The following is a 21,057-nucleotide window of genomic DNA, read 5'->3' on the forward strand; positions in this document are numbered from 1 at the left end:
AGTTCCCTCTTCCTCTGGGTGGAACTTCAAAGAATAATGGGGCTAAATGCTGCAAAAAGAGGTAATTTCTTAGTTTGTTACAATTTCAAGACTTCCATTTTATTTTGATTCTTTGTTGTTTCAAAATTTTGATAGTAACAAAACCAAGATTTTTAGGCGATCATTGTTTCATGTTTTAATTTTGATGGATTTGTTGTCAAAATCTTGTATAGCAAATTTTCAAACAGAAAAAAGAACTATATTGTTATGGTGAAACTTCAAATTTGGGTACTCATTGTTTAGTCTATCTTGACCCAATCCATCTCAACAAAAATAACCTTTGGGTTGGCTAATGACCACCCGAATTGCCCCATCTATTCTTCTGAGAAGGATATTGGTGTCAAACTTCGGTAGAAACATGAGGAGTGCTTCATGCTAATGTGTCTTGGATGATCCACAGACACTGATGAGCACGTTGAACTATCCATTGGGTTGAGAGTCATTTATTTATTGACTTATCCATGTTGACGTACCTAAATTCTCCCAACACACTTATTTGATACTCATTGATTAGCTCGTCTTGACTCAATCCATCTCAAAATTAAGTAACTGTTGGGTGAGTTAACGATTCAACCATTTATTAACTCAATCATCTTGACCCATCCAGATTAAGCTCAACCCACTCATTTGACACCTGTAGACTTTGAATGAAGCTTTGAAACTGTGGTCGATTTAGATGAGTGAGCTACCGAAGTTAACTAAATTATATTTTGTCCCAATGAATGGTTTTCAAGTGTGTTATCATATTGACTCTTTTGACGGATTTGAACAAATAAAATCTTTGTATGTTGTTATTTCAATTTAGATCTAGTTAGAAAAAATAGTGCAAAAATAATTGTTTTGTCATAAACAGGAGAAAAATTCTTGTGGGGTGCCAAGACTTTTAATTTGTAATTGGCCAAGACTTCATCAGCACCAAGTTATGGTGATGTTTATAAAAATTGGTCATAAATTGTGACTAATTGCCTTACAAAAAGTTATGGTGATCGTCAGAACTTTGGCCACAAACCTGGATGAATCACCATAATCATTTCAGCATTAACGACAATATCATATTGATTGATTTATCTCTTGATATCTTTGGGATAGTTCTGAAGGAAGTGGAACTGATACACTCCCTAGTCCCTACTAGTATTTTTGAGCTCTTTCCATTTAAACTTTGTAGTTTCAGGAAAATCAAATTATTTTCTTGCTATTAAACTAAAACTATGATCTTGATGACTCAATGATTAATGTGTGTGTAGAACTTTCCCAATCCCGTTTCAATGAAATGTTTTTTTCTTTACTAATCGTGAACAACTTGGTTCAAGGGGTTTAAATCTCTGTTCTCGAAAGAGTTGAAAATGGTGAAGTTTGACATTTTACCTAAGCAACTTTGTGATGAATTAACCGATTATGGACGAACAAATGATGAACCCGTAGAAGTGGTAGCTATGGAAAAGAAGAGTCGTGAAGCACGCTATAATAACAATTTGGAATGCTATTTTATCCATTAATATTTTCTTAAGTTTATTTTTAAGGTTAGGTAATATTTTTCTTTCTTGACCTTTTTAGTAAGATTGTAACTTAAAGAACTCTTAACTACAATTCCTATATATATTCCATTGTGCTAATCTAGGAATTCTTCCTTTTTGCTCCCATTCTTTGTCCTCAATTAATTGAAAGTTTTTATTTCTCGAGTTATCCCGATATGTTGTCAGTATGTGAAGCATCCCACCTATATTTCCTTGCACTTTTCAATATTTTGTTGTTAAAACGATATTGTGAAATCGCTTTGACCATACAAATGAAGAAAATCTTCCAAATTTACTTTATCTCCATTAAAGACTCACTCTTCACTTGCATTACAGTTTTCTTACTTAAATAGTCTTGCCTATAGAAGTAAGATACACCAATATTGAAGATGGAAGTGTAGTTAAGGTAAGAGTTCTCCATATTCCCTTTGGCTAATCATGAAAGAGAATGTGGACCATTTTTCTGGAGATGATAATATTGTGCTCTCCTGATTTGATACGCGTTATTCCTTTTCGTAGCTGTAACTAAAAAAAAGGTCAAAGTTATAATCGATAAGTAGGAGACCTCACATCGATCTATCATCTTCATGTACTTTTACTTGTTCGCTCATTCTTCATGCAAGCAATTCAAACCAAAGGGAGGATTTTCTACTTTTAAGTTTGTGACATAGGTACTTGAACATGAGAAGGGTTTCAATGTTTACTAGATTTCTCTACTATAGAACTCTAATGGTTAGGGGATGTCAATTCTTTAGATTTTCTTGATTACTGTGTATGAGAGTTTGATATCTAAAGAGTAAATCATCGTGTATGAGAGTATGAGAGTTCATTGATAGAATCATCAAATTCGATTTCATATTATTCTCAAATTGAGAACGGGATATACTCTACTAGAACATAATCATCATATCATATCATATCATAACATAATATAACACAATACTAAAAATGGGAACAAAAGTCAAAAGTTGAGTTACTAAAATACCTTTGATGGATTTCTTTTTTATTTTCATAAACCAAATTAAGAGGTAATTAAAAAAAATGAAAAAGGAAAAAGAACAGTTACAACGAAGAGGAAATACCAAAAGTTGCATTTTTCCTTCATATATATATATATATATATATATATACACATCAATTCTTCTGCAGGATCATACAATATATAAGCATTTGTTATCCTAGAAAGAAATAATTAAATAGAATGGGCGTTCATCAATTTTAGCTTGTACTTTTAACAAATTTTGTTACGAATTTACAACATCAATATAATTTATATCGTATATACTAAACAAAGCTGTATACAAATTATAGAAAAGTCATGGTGTCCTATACAAAGTTGTATAATAATTCTAGACCACTGTCAATATAAGCTTTCAAAAGGAATGTATGTGCTTCACTTTTTCAATAATCTGCTTCACCTTCTTTAATGGTTCTTCGTGCAAATAGGATGGATCGTCTAGCTCTGAAGCCAAGCTCCGATCCCCAAGAAAAGCACGAAATGATTCTGCAACTGAATTTGACAGAGAACTGAGATTATATCCCCCTTCTAAGAAAAACACGCAACGTCCCCCACACAAATCTTTTGCAAGTTGCTTAATGCTGGAGGCTAGCATGTAATATGTTCCTGTTGTGAACTGTAAGCTGGCAAGTGGATCCAACAGATGGGCATCATACCTGAAAATTTTAGACGACACGTTAGTTCAATTACGTTAGATAAGAAATCAGAAAGTCCTATCTTTATGTTTTAACATCCTTTTCTGCTAACAACATTTCAAGACCAGAAACAGAATATATGAGGCATGATAGTAGTGAATAGACCAAATATTCCGCCCTCGTTACATTTCTAGTTTAGCAGAAAACACAAGCATAATACATGATCCATTATTCACGTCAAAAGAAAAAGAAACCACACAGTAGCAGAACAGTAAGAAAAGTAAAATGAACTGTGTTTAAGTCATATGTTTCGTTTTGTATTCTGAATGTTGAGACTATCTTGACAGACAAGAAAATTACCCAGCTGAAACAAGGATTATATCTGGCTTGAACCTTTGAGCACATGGTACAATAACTTCATCAAAAACTGTTCGCATTGCTGTATCACCTGATCCTCCAGGTAAAGGGAGATTTAGTGTTGATCCTTCACCACTTCCACTACCAATTTGATCTATCTTACCAGTCCCTGGATAACTTCCGGCCTACATCGATCCAAGGATAAGTGAGCATGACTGATAAAATCCATGCAATTGTTAAGTTCCAGACTCTATTAATTCTACACATTGAGGTGCATAGCTGGCATATAATGACAGAAATCTTGTTTTCCTCTAAATCTGATATAGGGTGAAGGTTGTTTCCTTGTAATGTAGTGTAAGTAAAAGAAGATAACAACAATATACCCCGTGTGATTCCACAAGTGGGTTTGGAGAGGGTAGGATGTAGGCAGACCTTACCCCTACCTTTTGTGGGGTAGAAAGGTTGTTTCCGATAAACCCTCGGCTCGAAAGAAAAGAGAATAATCTGATTGCATGGTAACACAAAAATATGACAGAAAAATAACAAGATACAAGGCAAATGAAGCAACAAATAGTACTACACATTGAAGAAAAGAAGCTGATTACTAAATAATACTACTAATAAGTAGAAGCGGACAGGAGGCTAGCCCTATGCCTCTCCCACACAAAGTATGACAACACTCGACTACCTACCAACCTTCTAGCCTAATCCTCGCCCTCCACATTTTCTTATAGGGTTGTGTCCACGGTAAGCTAAAGCTAGCACATGTCATGTCTAACCATCTCCCCCTATCTAACAACAAGATACAAGGCAAATGAAGCAACAAATAGTTACACACATTGAAGATAAGAAACTAAATAGTTACTAAATAATACTACTAATATGGAGTAGTGAAAGGGGGCTAACTCCATGCCTCTCCCACACAAAGTGTGACAACACTCAGCTACCTACTAACCTTCTAGTATAATCCTTTCTCTCAGCACCTTCTTATCTAGCGTCACGTCCTCGGTAAGCTGAAGTTGTCACATGTCCTATCCAATCACCTCTCCCTAGTTCTTCTTCGGCCTATACCTCTATTTTTCCTAAATCTTGTTATAGTCAACCTCTCACACTTTTTTATTAGTGCATATTGCTTGCAACTATAGCATTGAATTCGCTCGTATCCCTACCATATCTTCTTCCTTGAGCAGCAAATGCATCAATCTGAACATTTTCTTGCTTGAAAACGTTTTGTGTGAGAAGACATTGATCTACACGAAGTAATTCCCTAAAACAGATATCCAAGGAGGGAGACAGATCACGATTTATCAAGTTAGAGCAAACACTCAAAATCAAATTGCAATTTCATCAAAAAAAAGGTTGGTCTCGCTTGCTTTGCTTGTATTATAGAAAGAGATTCAACACGTATTTCAACATAAACAATACTAGTAAATTTTTTCCCTAAGTTTTGAACTCCAGAAAAATAATCCTAAATAGAAAGACTTTGTTAAGAGTAATTAGCAATTTCATGCTCTAACTGAAAGTGTCTTATGCTATTGTCTTGGTTGTAAACCTTAAATAAATAATCTTATATGGCCTTTGCAGTCTTATATATCCTGAAATTAAGGACAATAAGAGGGTGAATTGACCCTAAATTCCATGTCATCACCTGAGCATCTTTGACTTTCCACTAACCTAACTTTGTAGGATCCAGATCACTTCCATTTATATGGCCCCATAATTCTTTTTCCAGTGACAAATAGTGGAAACAAAAATTTCCACGCAGAATAAGTTGTTCCACATTTTTCTAGTGGAACAAACATTGAAGGACTCAAATTGATACAGTGTTATTGAAAGTGCACTCAAGCCCTATAGCGAGGATCAAAACATGTTGAACGTTTTGCCTCGCTTCAGTGTCGTCGTCAAGGTTCTAAGACATACTTTTCCATGCCAATGAACCTCTTCTCAAGAGACAATACTAAGTCATTGATATTTCACTTTATCGTAATTATTTTTCAAATTTCTTTGTTCTTACATTTTTCAATCATACTTATAAATTATTTGTCTTGGACTAAACATATAATTTGTATTTTTTTCTCCCTTTCGGCCTTTTTTCATTAGAGCCCACACTTTATTTGCACTTTGTGCTTAAAGCCCCACGAACCTTAGAGTTGTTTTGCGCTCTTTGCTTTTGATAACACTGTACTGATGTGAAGTCATGTTTTTGAATAGCGAAAATCAAAAACACAATGATAAGAAAAAAAAATAGCTAAAATAACCAAGACCAAGAGCCCTAAGTATTTAGTCTCTACTTGGGACTAACTGTTGGCGAATAACTAAGAATACAAAAGCTTCCAACAAAATCAAAAGTAACAACGGATCAAGAATAAATCTTACATATTCCATATTGAGAATATTTAATGTAGATTCTACAAGATACTCTATGATCTGCCCATCATGCCAATACATCCCTCCTCCTCACATGCTCGAACCATCTCAACCTCGTATCCCTATCTTGTCCGCCACAGTCCTTACTGCCACCTTACCCTGTATAACCTCGTGTTTCTAATCATATCTCTTGTAATAAGCCCACACATCCATTTGAGCATCTTCATCTCCGTTACATTTATTATTTAAACGTTCGCGTTCTTGACTAACCAAACACTCAGCCTCATACAAAAATATCGGTCTAACCAGCACACTGTAGAATTTACCTTTTAAGCCTTGGCGACACAATATTATCACCCAGTACCCTGGATACGAGCCTTCATTTCACCCACCCTGTTCCAATACGATGCACGACATCCTCATCAATCTCCCCATCTACTTAGATTATGGACCCAAGATACTTGAAAATTTCTTTGTTTTCTATGACTTGTGCATCGATCTTCACTTCCACCGAAAGAAGTGGAGAGCCATACAAATCCACCAAACCAAAAATTAACCTTGCTGATGTTGGACAAGATAATTGTAACTACAAGACACCTTCATTTTAGTATATGTATCTCATTATGTGTTTTGAGACTTCAAATAAGTTGAAAATGAATTTTGAGACTTGTTGGAATGGTTTTAGTTTGTGCCCAAGGGGCTTGGTTGAGTTTCAGCACTTTTAGAACACTTGGAAGATCTCAGTTGCATCTAGGAGGTATTTTGGGACGTGACAACAATCATAATTGATGTGTTTTATTTCTGCTCATTTGTAACAAATAAAATGAAGGAAAGCGTCTGAGGAGTAATCACCAAGTCCCAAGCACCCTTGAACTGAACATAGTGTCAAGAATAATCATTTTTGTGGATCACTAGATCTGGCTCAATTTAGATAAAACCGAATGTTCTTTCGTTCATTCAAACTACATTTTATAATAGCAGTTGATTCAGAAGTAAAAACGTCAAGATTTCCCAAGCAATTTGTTCAATGTAATGTGTAGCTTACTTGGTGAGTTGAAAGGAAAAATATATCTGGGTCCTCGTAGAAGGCATCATTGGTTCCATTTCCATGATGAACATCAAAGTCTATGATAAAAACACGTTTCAATCCATGCATTCTTTGAGCATAACGAGCAGCAATAGCAATATTTCCAAACACACAAAAGCCCATGGCCCCCTTTGGAACAGCATGGTGACCAGGAGGTCGAATTAGTGCAAAAGCGACAGGAGGATCTGTGCTTACTCTGGATGCTGCAACCTGAAATATCAGATGAAACAATTACTCCAGCTTTCAGAGAGAAGTTTACCAACAAAACGCACCCTGAACTGATTGCTACATTAAACGAAGTATTCCCAGTAAACTGAAATATTACTAACAGCTTAGACTGAGACATTACCACTGAATCAACCAAGGAAATCCCAGCTCCAGCTGCCAATAACGACTCTTGGAACGTCTGCATCATATTATGTCAAGATCAGAGTTCACATTGCCATAGGAACACTTGGTGTTAATCTTTCTCACGGAACTCAATAATTTTAGGAACCTTATTAGCTCATACAAATTCAAAAACTTGCCTGATTAAGAGTAAATATTTCATTAAATATTAGTGAACTTAGAGCCTGAAATTTACTTAAATGGAATGTTAATGTCTATGGGGTTATGCACAGGGCTGAGCTTTCATAGTTACACTCCTCCATCATCATGCATAATGAATAATTAAACAGTATCTCCATATGTTTAGTTGATCAACATAAAGCACCATATATGACCACTTGTGTCTCATTAAGATGATGTTGTAGACTCATACAAGAAGCAACTAGCTTTTCTGATCTGAGTTTTCTGATTAATCCTCATTCATGATGTCCTACAATTTTGGCGCTTGCCTAAAATGTCATGATGTAAGCTAGGGTAGGATTAATAAGAACTTATGAAAGCAATTGAAAGGGATTTAGAGAAGATACAACTTAAAAGTACCAACAAGAACAATTGACAGATATCAACAACCCTACTTAATGCACTTAAATAGCACTCCTAAACTATAGGATATCCTTAAATAGAATCAATCCACTTGAAAACACCCTTAAAAATCTTGAATCAAAGTTTGGATACCATCCAACTCCACAAAATACATCAATCATCACAGGTAAGCTAACCCTAGTTATTCTAGGAAACCAAGTATTTATACTAGGTCTAATTATTACATATTAATGACTTAAAAGTCCCTAATTAGGCCTAAAATGGAAACGGGCTGAAATAGAGTTTCTGGACTTGCTATAAAGAATGTAAGGAAACAAAATCAAAGTTTGCTAATGAGGTGGTTATGGAGATATACAAATGAAGAACAATCACTCTGAAAGAAGGTAATTAAAGAGAAGTGTGGAGAAGAAGATGCATGGAAGACCAAAGCAGTCAGAACTGTATATGGGGTCAGTGTATGGAAGACTATTAGAAATCTATGCCAGATTTTCAGTATCAATACTAGCCTCAAAGTTGGGAATGGCCACAAAAACTTCCTTTTGGGAAGACAACTGATTAGGACCTGGTTCNATTTCATTAAATATTAGTGAACTTAGAGCCTGAAATTTACTTAAATGGAATGTTAATGTCTATGGGGTTATGCACAGGGCTGAGCTTTCATAGTTACACTCCTCCATCATCATGCATAATGAATAATTAAACAGTATCTCCATATGTTTAGTTGATCAACATAAAGCACCATATATGACCACTTGTGTCTCATTAAGATGATGTTGTAGACTCATACAAGAAGCAACTAGCTTTTCTGATCTGAGTTTTCTGATTAATCCTCATTCATGATGTCCTACAATTTTGGCGCTTGCCTAAAATGTCATGATGTAAGCTAGGGTAGGATTAATAAGAACTTATGAAAGCAATTGAAAGGGATTTAGAGAAGATACAACTTAAAAGTACCAACAAGAACAATTGACAGATATCAACAACCCTACTTAATGCACTTAAATAGCACTCCTAAACTATAGGATATCCTTAAATAGAATCAATCCACTTGAAAACACCCTTAAAAATCTTGAATCAAAGTTTGGATACCATCCAACTCCACAAAATACATCAATCATCACAGGTAAGCTAACCCTAGTTATTCTAGGAAACCAAGTATTTATACTAGGTCTAATTATTACATATTAATGACTTAAAAGTCCCTAATTAGGCCTACAATGGAAACGGGCTGAAATAGAGTTTCTGGACTTAATATAAAGAATGTAAGGAAACAAAATCAAAGTTTGCTAATGAGGTGGTTATGGAGATATACAAATGAAGAACAATCACTCTGAAAGAAGGTAATTAAAGAGAAGTGTGGAGAAGAAGATGCATGGAAGACCAAAGCAGTCAGAACTGTATATGGGGTCAGTGTATGGAAGACTACTAGAAATCTATGCCAGATTTTCAGTATCAATACTAGCCTCAAAGTTGGGAATGGCCACAAAAACTTCCTTTTGGGAAGACAACTGATTAGGACCTGGTTCACTCAGACCATCTCCAACCCACTTCTATTTTACTCTCCATTCTCTATATTTGGAGAGTAAAATAGAGAATGGGCACTCCAACCCCTCTTTATTTTAAACTCTATTCTTCATTTTTAGAGAGTTGAATAGTAGTTATCCAAATTCACTCTCTATTTCACATTTTTAATATTTTATTATCTGTTATTGCTGCTAATAGAGAAGGGATCAATTGGGATCCGAGATTTAGAAGGAATATGCACGATTGGGAAGTGAATGATCTGGTAGACCTTTTTGCTAGACTACAACATTGTCACATTAATCTCCAAGCAGCTGATAAGCTCAAATGGGGACACCAGAAAGGAGTTTATACAGTCAAGGAAGGGTATCAACAGTTGTGCTCTAGAAACCCCGTGATAGCTAACTGGCCCTGGAAACTCATTTGGAGGACCAAGCTACCACCTAAGGAAGTTTTTTTTACCTGGATAGCTCTATATGAGGCATGTCTCACCCAAGACAACATAAAGAAAAGAAAAATCCAATTCCCAAACAGATGCTATATGTGCAAAAAATAGGCTGAAACCCCAGACACCTTCTTCTTCATTGTGAGGTGGCCTCAGAATTATGGAGCATGTTTTTTTGTCTCTCTGGCATCAATTGGACCACACCCCTCACTGTTAAGGATGCATATGAGAGTTGGAGTCTATGGAAAGTTGACAAAGCCATCAAGAAGATCTGGATTATGATACCTACTTGTATTTTTTGGTGTATTTGGTTAGAGAGGAACAAGAGATGTTTTGATGGAGAGTCAACTGCTTTAGGCATTTTGAAGACTAGGTGCATTGAAAATTTGTTTAGTTGGACCAACGTGTATCCTGCTGTTAATGCAAAACAACTTCAGGATTTGACTAACTCATTAGCTCTGGCTTAGATAGTTTGTATAGTTAGCCAGAGATTTTTTTGTAAGCTCAAATGCCATATCTTGTAAATTTTGCATCTTCCTGATGCTGTTATTAATACCACTTATCTTATCAAAAAAAATATTTTATTATTATTTCTATTATTTTCTAATTAATATATTATTTTATATATAATGCAATTAATTAAATATCTAATATTCATAATTCTTTTAAATGTAATTTAATAATTAAAAAAATATATCATCTAATATATACTACTTTCATCCCAAATCAATAATATTTCAATTTTTTTCTAATTTTCGTCAACAATATAATTTGATTTTATTATTATTTTTTGAACATGCATTCGGAGTTCTGCAATTACGTTTTGCAATTATGGAGGGGCCGTCACATTTTTGGAGAAAGAAAGTACTACATGTATTATACTGCACAACATGATAATCGAGGATGAACAGTGTTATCAAAGGCGAAAAGCGCAAAAAATNTGGAGAGTCAACTGCTTTAGGCATTTTGAAGACTAGGTGCACTGAAAATTTGTTTTGTTGGACCAACGTGTATCCTGCTGTTAATGCAAAACAACTTTAGGATTTTACTAACTCATTAGCTCTGGCTTAGATAGTTTGTATAGTTAGCCAGAGATTTTTTTGTAAGCTCAAATGCCATATCTTGTAAATTTTGCATCTTCCTGATGCTGTTATTAATACCACTTATCTTATCAAAAAAAAAAATTTTATTATTATTTCTATTATTTTCTAATTAATATATTATTTTATATATAATGCAATTAATTAAATATCTAATATTCATAATTCTTTTAAATGTAATTTAATAATTAAAAAAATATATCATCTAATATATACTACTTTCATCCCAAATCAATAATATTTCAATTTTTTTCTAATTTTCGTCAACAATATAATTTGATTTTATTATTATTTTTTGAACATGCATTCGGAGTTCTGCAATTACGTTTTGCAATTATGGAGGGGCCGTCACATTTTTGGAGAAAGAAAGTACTACATGTATTATACTGCACAACATGATAATCGAGGATGAACAGTGTTATCAAAGGCGAAAAGCGCAAAAAATCTCTAAGGTATGTAGGGGCTTAAAGCGCAAAGTGCAAACAAAGCGTTGGCTTTAATGGAAAAACGCGCAAAGGGAGAAAAGAATACAAATATATATATATATTTAGTCCAAGACTAATAATTATAAATATAAATGACAAATATATGACCAAAGAAATTGAAAAAAATTATGATAAAGTGAAATATCAATTATTTAGTGTCACTTCTTCATAAGAGGCTCATTGGCAAGGAAATGTTTGCCTTAGAACCTTGATGACAACACTAAAGCACACATAAAGCGAGGCAAAGCGCTCAACACATTTTGAGCCTTGCTTCAAGGCTTAAGCGCGCCTTTGATAACACTAGGATGAACATGATCTTAATGGACCAATTCAAGATGCCATAGAGGCTCCAACTCCAACTACATAAATGGTGGTAGATGAAAATCTCTGGATTGAATAATTTTTAGTTAGACATAAAAAAACTCAAGGACAAAAATGCTCACTTTAAACTTCGTAATGCATTAGTAGAGCATTTATGGGAGTAAAGTAATAATTTTGAAAGTTGAGTGTTTATGTGATTGTATTTTACTTTTATTTGAATTTGTCCATTAATTAGTATATTATATAATATTTTCTTGCACTTATGTTATTTAGAAATGTAGAATAAAATATAAATTTATATTATATAAAAAATTTGAAATAGTAAAATTTTATATCACATGAAAATTATATAAAGTGATTATTTGGGAAAAAGAAAGAAAAGATTTATATTATGAAAATAAGAAAATAAGATTAAAATAGAATATACTGAGGAGAGAGGAGAAGATTCTTTTTTAGAGAGTAAAATAGAGAATTCGGTTGGAGTTGGTTGTTTAAAAAAATAGAGAACTCTATATTTGGAGAGTAAAATAGAGTATAAGGTTGGAGGTGCCCTCAGGCTTCTATTTCCAGATGTTCTCATACTACATCAACAACAAAAAGCTAAAATCACTGAAGTTTGGAGTAACCAAGGCTGGGATCTCAGTGACAGAAGGCCTCTAAATGACTTAGGATATGGATAGATTCATAGAATTCCTCAACATTCTCAATTTCTTCAAAAGGAGTCTCACTAGAACAAGATAGATTACAGTGGCTGAGAGACAGTATAGGGATCTTTTCAGTCAAGACAGCAAATTATATGAGGAATCAGAACAACCACCTTAATGTGCAGTGGCCCTGGAAGCATTTATGGAAACTAAGATACCATACAAAGTGACATGTTTTGTTTGGTCAGAACTAGAGTAACAACTATGGCAACACCAACACCAGCAAGACAGGGTGCGCCTGAGCCAACTATTGGGGCTGCACCCTGAGGGGGAGCAATGGCGAGAGGCTGTGGTAGAGGTCTCGGGAGAAGGCCCACTAGAGGCAGAGGATAAGCAATTGGTCCAACTAGAGATGGAGCAGTGACCCCTCCACCGGCTGACGAGGTAGCGAGAGAGGGTGATGAGGGGGAGGATGAGCAGATTCATGAGAAGGAAGCACCACCCCAGCCTACTCCAGAGATTATCAACCAGGTTCTCATTTATCTTAGTGGGTTATCTGATCAGGGCCAGGCACCTCAGCGTTTTCTGCACCAGCAACTCAAGTACAAGGAGTACAACATGCAGCTGTTGTGGCTCCCCGCATGGATGCGTCCTTGGAAACATGCATGTTTCCTCGATTGACTATAGGCCTATAATGACTAGTGACCAGCATGATCTCTTTATTAAGTTCTTAAAGTTGAAACCTCCCGTCTTCAAGGGTACTGAATCTGAAGATGCTTATGATTTCCATTTGGATTGTCACGAGTTGCTTCATAAGATGGACATAGTGCAGCGATTCAGTGTTGAGTTTGTGACCTACCAGTTTCAAGGGGATGCCAAAATGTGGTGGAGGTCTCATGTTGAGTGTCGACCAGCAAAGGCACCACCTATGACTTAAGCAGCATTTTCTAGCTTCTTCATGGAGAAGTATATACCCGGACTTTGAGGAACAGGAGGAGAGATAAGTTCCTGAACATAAAGCAAGGAAAGATGTCAGTTGCAGCCTATGAGGCCAAATTTCGTGCATTATCCACATATGCCACTCAACTTTGCTTCAGTCCGCAAGAGCGGATTCGCCGCTTTGTGAAGGGACTGAGGTAAGATTTGCAGATTTCAGCATTACAGGTAGCTGCTTCTATAAAATCTTTTCAAGAAGTGGTTGATTTTGTGATAGAGGTAAAGGGGGTGAAGCCAGATGACTTCACCAAGGTGTCAACATTTAAGAAGATCCGTAAAGGAGGCGAGGTTAGTGGTTCTTACTCCAAAGAGCAGAGTTCTGGGGGTTATCCACCCCGTCCTCTTCAGTCTTCATTGCAGGTTTCAGCTGAGGGTCCGTCACCGACCAGCCAGCCTTTTTCTGAGTTTGGGGTTATCTTCAATCTTCTTCGTCTTCACAGAGACCTACTCTCGACTCCAGGACTTGCTATGGATGTGGTGAGGCTGGGCATATCAGGAAATACTGTCCGAGGCAGAGTCAGGCTCGGTATGATCAGAGTTACAGATCTCCAGCAGTTAGAGGTAGGGGTGGTCATGGTAGAGGTCGTCATTCTGGAGGACGTGGTGGCCAAGGTAACGGTGGTCACCAGTTCGGTCGGGGTGGCGGGGAGGTCGGAACTACTGGAGCGCAGCCCGATAGAGGCAATGGATAGACATGTGATAAAGCCCATTGTTATGCTTTCCCCGGGATGCCAGAGGCAGAGGCATCTGATGTTGTTATCACAGGTACTTTTCTGGTCTGTGATCGCATGGCTTCTGTATTGTTTGATCCTGGATCCACATTTTCTTATGTATCTTCCTTATAAGCTAATAGACTTGATTTGCATTGTGACTAGCTTGACATGCCTATTCGTGTCTCTACTCCTGTTGGTGAGTTTGTGTTAGTTGAGAAGGTGTATAGGTCTTGCCTTGTGACTTTTGTGGGGAGAAAAACTTATGTAGATTTGATTATTTTGGCGATGGTTGATTTTGATGTAATTTTAGGTATGACTTGGCTTTCTCCAAATTTTGCGATCTTAGATTGTAATGCTAAGACTATGACTTTGACCAAGCATGGAATAGATCCTCTGGTATGGGAGGGTGACTATATTCCCGCCCCAGTTCGTATTATCTCTTTTCTTCGTGCTAAGAGGTTGATGAGTAAGGGTTGTTCAGCTTTCTTGGCACATCTCAGGGATGATACTTCCAAAGTGCCTTCGATCGAGATTGTTTTGATAGTTCGTGAGTTTGCGGATGTTTTTCCTGCAGACCTGTCTGGTATGCCAATTGATAGGGATATTGATTGTTGTATTGACCTAGAGCCAGGGACTCGCCCCATTTCCATTCCCCTTATAGAATTGCCCTAGCTGAGTTGAGAGAGTTCAAGGCCCAACTTCAGGAGTTGTTAGGTAAAGGTTTTATTAGACCGAGTGCCTTTCCTTGGGATGCTCCAATTTTATTTGTGAAGAAGAAGGATGGTAGTTTTCGGATGTGCATAGACTACAGGTAGTTTAATAAGATGACTATTAAGAACAAGTACCCCATTCCTCGCATTAATGACTTGTTTGATCCGTTACAGGGTGCTTGTGTGTTCTCAGAAATTGATTTGAGGTACGGTTATTATCAACTACAAATACGAGCAATGGATGTGCCAAAGACTGCTTTTCGAACAAGGTATGGACATTATGAGTTCTTAGTAATGTCTTTTGGGCTTACAAATGCCCCTGCTACTTTCATGAGCCTGATGAATGGAATTTTTAAGCCATATTTGAATCTCTTCGTTATTGTATTTATTGATGATATACTGATCTACTCCAAGAGCAGGAAAGAACATGAAGAGCATTTGAGAATTGTATTGGGGTTGTTAAGGGAGAAAAGGCTTTATGCCAAATTCTCCAAGTGTGAGTTTTGGCTCAGTTCAGTGTCCTTCTTGGGGCACGTGGTTTCTAAGGATGGAGTGATGGTGGATCCCACTATAATCGAAGCAGTGAAGAGTTGGGTAAGGCCTACTAATGTTTCAGAGGTAAGGAGCTTTGTTGGTTTAGCTAGTTACTACCGTCGGTTCGTTAAGGGATTTTCTTCCATTGCTTCCCAACTGACCAACTTGACCAAGCAGAATGTTCCCTTTGTATGGTCGGATGAGTGTGAAGAGAGCTTCCTGAAATTCAAGACCTTGTTGACTACTGCACAGATTCTTGCCTTGCTTGTGGAAGGTAAGAATTTCATTGTTTATTGTGATGCATCTTATTCTGGTTTAGGTGCAGTGCTAATGCAGGAGAGGAATGTATTTGCCTATGCTTCAAGGCAATTGAAAGTGCACGAACGTAACTATCCGACCCATGATTTCGAGTTGGCTGCAGTTGTATTTGCATTGAAACAGTGGAGGCATTATCTACATGGGGTCAAGTGTGAAGTGTATACAGATCATCGTAGTTTCCAATATGTGTTCACTTAGAAGGACTTGAATTTGAGGCAAAGGAGGTGGATGGAGTTACTGAAAGAATATGACATTACTATTCTATATCACCCAGGAAAAGCTAATATTATGGCTGATGCCCTAAGTAGAAAAGCAGGGAGCATGGGAGTTTAGCCTACTTACAAGTTTCTAGACGCCCATCGGCTAGAGAGGTTTAAACTCTGGCTAATGACTATGAGATTGAAAGTAATTGAGAAAGGAGGATTCTTGGCTTGTGTGGAGGCAAGATCTTTTCTTGACAAGCTTAAAGGAAAGCAGTTTGATGATGAGAAACTGAGCCGAATTCAAGACATAGTATTGCGAGGAGAGGCTAAAGAGGTTGTGATTGATGAGGAAGGCGTCTTGAGAATTAAGAGGTGGGTATGTGTGCCCCGTGTTGATGATTTGACTCATACTATGCTTGTAGAGGCTCATAGTTCGAGGTATTCTATACATCCTGGTGCAACCAAGATGTATCGTGATCCGAGACAACATTATTGGTGGAGTAGAATGAAGCGTGACATTGTTGATTTTGTTGCCCAATGCCCAAATTGTCAGCAGGTAAAGTACGAGTATCAGAGGCCTAGAGGGACACTTCAATGAATGTCCATTCCTGAATGGAAGTAGGAAAGAATTGCAATGGATTTCGTGGTTGGTCTGCCAAAGACATTGGGTAAGTTTGATTCTATATGGTTAATTGTTGATAGATTAACTAAGTCTACTCAATTCATTCCAGTCAAGGTGACTTATAATGTAGAGAAGTTAGCCAAACTCTATATCCGCGAGATTGTTCGATTGCATGGAGTTCCAATCTCCATTATATCATATAGAGGTACGCAATTTACTTCTAACTTCTGGAGGACCTTGCAAGCTGAATTAGGTACTAGATTGGATCTTAGTACTGCACCCTCAGACCGATGGACAGTCAACAATCAAGTGCTATAGGATATGTTTTGTGCGTGCGTGATGGATTTTGGTGTTCATTGTGATCAATTTTTACCCTTGGCAGAGTTTCTGTACAACAATAGCTATCACTCGAGTATTGGTATGGCCCCATTTGAGGCATTATATGGGAGGAGATGTAGGTCTCTCATTGGTTGGTTTGATGCATTTGAGGTGAGACCTTGGGGTACCAATCTTTTGAGGGAATCGTTAGAGAAAGTGAAATTCATTAAGGAGAAGCTTCTAGTAGCTCAGAGCAGGCAGAAGGAGTATGCAGATCGAAAGGTCAGGGATTTGGAGTTTATGGAGGGTGAGCAAGTCTTGCTGAAGGTTTCACCCATGAAGGGTGTGATGCGGTTTGGTAAGCGAGGTAAGCTTAGTCCAAGATATATTCGGCGATTTGAAGTTCTTAAGCATGTTGGGGAGGTGGCCTATGAATTGGCCTTGCCTCCAGGGTTGTTAGGAGTGCACCCGATATTTCATGTGTCTATAGTGAAAAAACATCATGGTGATGGAAACTACATTGTTCATTGGGATTCGGTCCTGCTTGATGAGAATTTGTCTTATGAGGAGGAGCCTGTAGCTATTCTAGATAGGGAGGTCCACAAGTTGAGGTCAAAGGAGATTGCATCTATCAAGGTTCAGTGGAAAAATCGGTTTGTTGAAGAGTCCACTTGGGAGAGTGAGGCTGATATGCAAGAAAGATATCCACATCTTTTTGTCAATTTAGGTACCCTTTCTTACCATCACCTTCTTTTGATCGTTCGAGGACGAACGATGGGTAAATTGGTATCTAATGTAACGACCCATTAGGTCGTTTTGGGTACTATAGCTTCTTATTTCATAAAAGACTCTTCCGATAAATTATAAGTGGTATTTTGGACTATTTGTAACTATAGTTATTTATATAACTAATTGGGTAATTTTAATAATTAATTTAGTCGGGGGTTAAAGAAAATAACATTAAAATTAGTAGTGAGCCATTTTTACCACTTTTATAATTGGTCATGTATAATAATTAGGATAAATAAATAATCTATAAAAGAAAGACGAAAGAAAACTAGGTGAGAAACTTTACCTGCGGCATCTAACAAGGAAGACCGACATCGAGGTAATGTTTTGAATCTTCAATGTCCTTATTTATGGTAGGGGGTTAATATTATACAATAATATTTCATGGTTAGATATGAATTGAAAGTGGGTGTTAGCGGATGTGCTGGGAGTTTGGATTTTGAATAAGAAAGTGAGGGTGATAATGAATTAGTTGATGGATTAATGATTAGTCAATCAAAGGCTGATGATATGATAAATTTGGCTTATAATATATGATAAATTTGGGTCAGAGTTGTTGTCACTAGTTTTCGAAGCCAGTGGCTTTAATCTTAAATTTTATTACGTCGTCATCATATTATAAATTGAGTTTTAATATATTGAGATATGTAATTAAATATTGGATGTATTGTATAATTCGAATATCATTAAAGTGATGATAATTAGACCAATTACGACTTATCCTTAGGCTTAAACTTTAGGAAAGTGACTATAGATTTGGTGAGTTTTTGGGTCTAGGCTAGACATATAGTAATATGGGTGTCTATAGACTCATTTACTTATGAATTATGCATGTTTAATAGATTGAAAACGTTTGAAGGCATTGAAGAAAGGAAAAGTTTTAGAGAATTAGCTTGCTCGACTTCGATTCCTCGGTGGAGGTAGATTAGGGTTTATTCTATGTGATAGATAGACTCTTAATAAACCATAACCTACCTCCACCAAGGAATCGAAGTCGAGCAAGCTAATTTTCCAAAGCTTTTTCCTTTCCTCAATGCCTCCGAACGTTTTCAATCTATTAAACATGCATAATTCATAAGTAAACGAGTCTATAGACACCCATATTACTTTATGTCTAACCTAGCCCCAAAAACTCACCCAAATCTAGTCACTTTCCTAAAGTTCAAGCCTAAGGATAAGTCTCAATTGGTCTAATTATCATCACTTTAATGATATTCGAATTATACAATACACCTAATATTTAATTACATATCTCAATATATTAAATCTCAATTTATAATATGATGACAACGTAATAAAATTCAAGATTAAAGCCATTGGCTTCGAAAAGTAGTGGCAACAACTCTAACCCAAATTTATCATATACTATAAGCCAAATTTATCAAGTCAATGATTGGCTAATCATTAATCCATCAACCAATTCATTATCACCCTCACTTTCTTATTCAAAATCCAAACTCCCAGCACATCCGCTAACACCCACTTTCAATTCATATCTAACCATGAAATATTATTATATAATACTTAACCCCCTACCATTAAATAAGGACATTGAAGATTCAAAACATTACCTCGATGTCGGTCTTCCTTGTTAGACGCCGCAGGTAAAGTTTCTCGCCTAGTTTTCTCTTTTCTTTCTTTTACAAATTATTTCTTACCCTAATTATTATACATGACCAATTATAAAAGTGGTAAAAATGGCTCACTACTAATTTTAATGTTATTTTCTTTAACCACCGACTAAATTAATTATTAAAATTACCCCATTAGTTTTAGAACTATGGTTACGAATAGTCCAAAATACCCATTTAGAATTTATCGGAAGAGTCTTTTATGAAATAAGAAGTGATAGTACCCAAAACGACCTAATGGGTTGTTACAATGGCTGACGAACACCCAGCAGAAAACACCAAAAATAGTTGGGAAAAGGGAAAAATAAGCGTAACGTGATGCATGCGTGTCAACACCATAAAGTTAAATCTGGTTATTATTCTCCCAGACAGTAATAGAGACTTGCATCAGAAAGAGGAAGAGTTACCATAAGAGATATATTCTTACTGTGGCAGTAGCATATGTGGGTCCAGATCCATCAATGAAAATTAGACCTTTCTCTGAAGCTTGATCCATAGCCTGCAGATGATAGCCAACAAATCAAGAGAACATAGGATGAGAAAAAATAATGGTGACAACGGCGATGACAAAGATGATGATAATAATACTACTACTAATAATAAATAAATATTAACAACAACAACAATTTTTACAATGACATCACAAATAACAAAGAACAATAGGAATAGTAACAATACTAAGGATGATGACAACAATGATGCAAAGTAATAATAATGTGGAAAACATTCCCTCAGTTTCAGAAGGAATGGACAAGTTAGGAATATGAGAGTACAACCATTCAATTTTCTATCACAATTCATCAATTTCTTTATTTTCCTAAAATTAAAATTATATAAAAAGTATATTGTTACTAAATCTTCTAAAACTAAGAATATTTAGATAAAGCACACATTGAGGATAAAATGAGAGAAATGACGTTTGAGATGGTTTAGCCATGTCCTACGTCAATTTATGAATGTGAAACCATAGCGAGTGAAAGTGTTGACAAAGAACGAGGTAAACCTAAAATCACATGAAAGAGAGTTGTCTCGAAGGACCTATAGTCTCTTGAAATCCATGCAGGCCTAAGCAAAAATAGGGAACCCACCATTTCTCCACGTGTTACAATTATTTTAAAGAACAAATTCCAAAAATAAGGTAAAAAGCCCTTATGCTAGACTCTTTACAATATATGACAAAACTACGCATGTGGACATTACAAATTAAAACATTATTTTATACTATGTGGACTCTTCACTTTCATGGTGCACTCTTAGTGAATGGCAATGACATGGGTATGGGTGCTTCACATACTACTTTAAGATAGAATAAATCCCACTAAAAGTGAAAGCGGCCATGTAGAATACGTACCAATATCGACTTTTCAAACGCAAATCTTCATGTAACATCAGAATAATAGATGACTTTTAAGCAATAGCCCAAAATTGAAAAAAAAAAAAGAGGAATGCCAAGCATGAGATCATCCCTATCTACGGATCAAAAAAAAAACCCGTATCCATGATTGCATGGATTGAAAATATTAAGGAAATGTAAATTTTTAGATCGAATTCAAAGTTTGTTTGTATGATGGAAGTCATTTTCCATGGTAACTATTTTTCAAGAAAATGTTTTCTAGTATTTGATTGGTGAGTGGAAAATAGTTTCAGAAAAACATAGATCCATTAAGGATTAATAATAATCTTGGCAAACCAAGTAATGCTTTGATTCAAAAATTTACTAGTAAAAATCAATAATGTCTAGGTGTTACTTGAAATAAATA

At 36.1% G+C, this 21,057-nt stretch overlaps 1 protein-coding gene across 1 annotated transcript in view; it reads right to left on the reverse strand.

Moving 5' to 3' along the window:
* Nucleotides 1–2,789: 2,789 nt before the first annotated feature.
* Nucleotides 2,790–21,057, reverse strand: part of LOC125859500 (histone deacetylase 14, chloroplastic-like) — a 23,299-nt gene continuing 5,031 nt past the window's right edge. Inside the window, exons 5-9 of the mRNA XM_049539275.1 lie at nucleotides 19,725–19,796; nucleotides 7,367–7,423; nucleotides 6,976–7,227; nucleotides 3,567–3,748; nucleotides 2,790–3,227 (exon numbers count right to left, since the gene is read on the reverse strand). Coding sequence (XP_049395232.1) covers nucleotides 2,927–3,227; nucleotides 3,567–3,748; nucleotides 6,976–7,227; nucleotides 7,367–7,423; nucleotides 19,725–19,796 — 864 coding nt within the window. The 3' untranslated portion in view covers nucleotides 2,790–2,926. The remainder of the gene's footprint in view (nucleotides 3,228–3,566; nucleotides 3,749–6,975; nucleotides 7,228–7,366; nucleotides 7,424–19,724; nucleotides 19,797–21,057) is intronic.

Source organism: Solanum stenotomum, chromosome 1 (genome assembly GCF_019186545.1).
Source record: "Solanum stenotomum isolate F172 chromosome 1, ASM1918654v1, whole genome shotgun sequence".
NCBI classification, from domain to species: domain Eukaryota; kingdom Viridiplantae; phylum Streptophyta; class Magnoliopsida; order Solanales; family Solanaceae; genus Solanum; species Solanum stenotomum.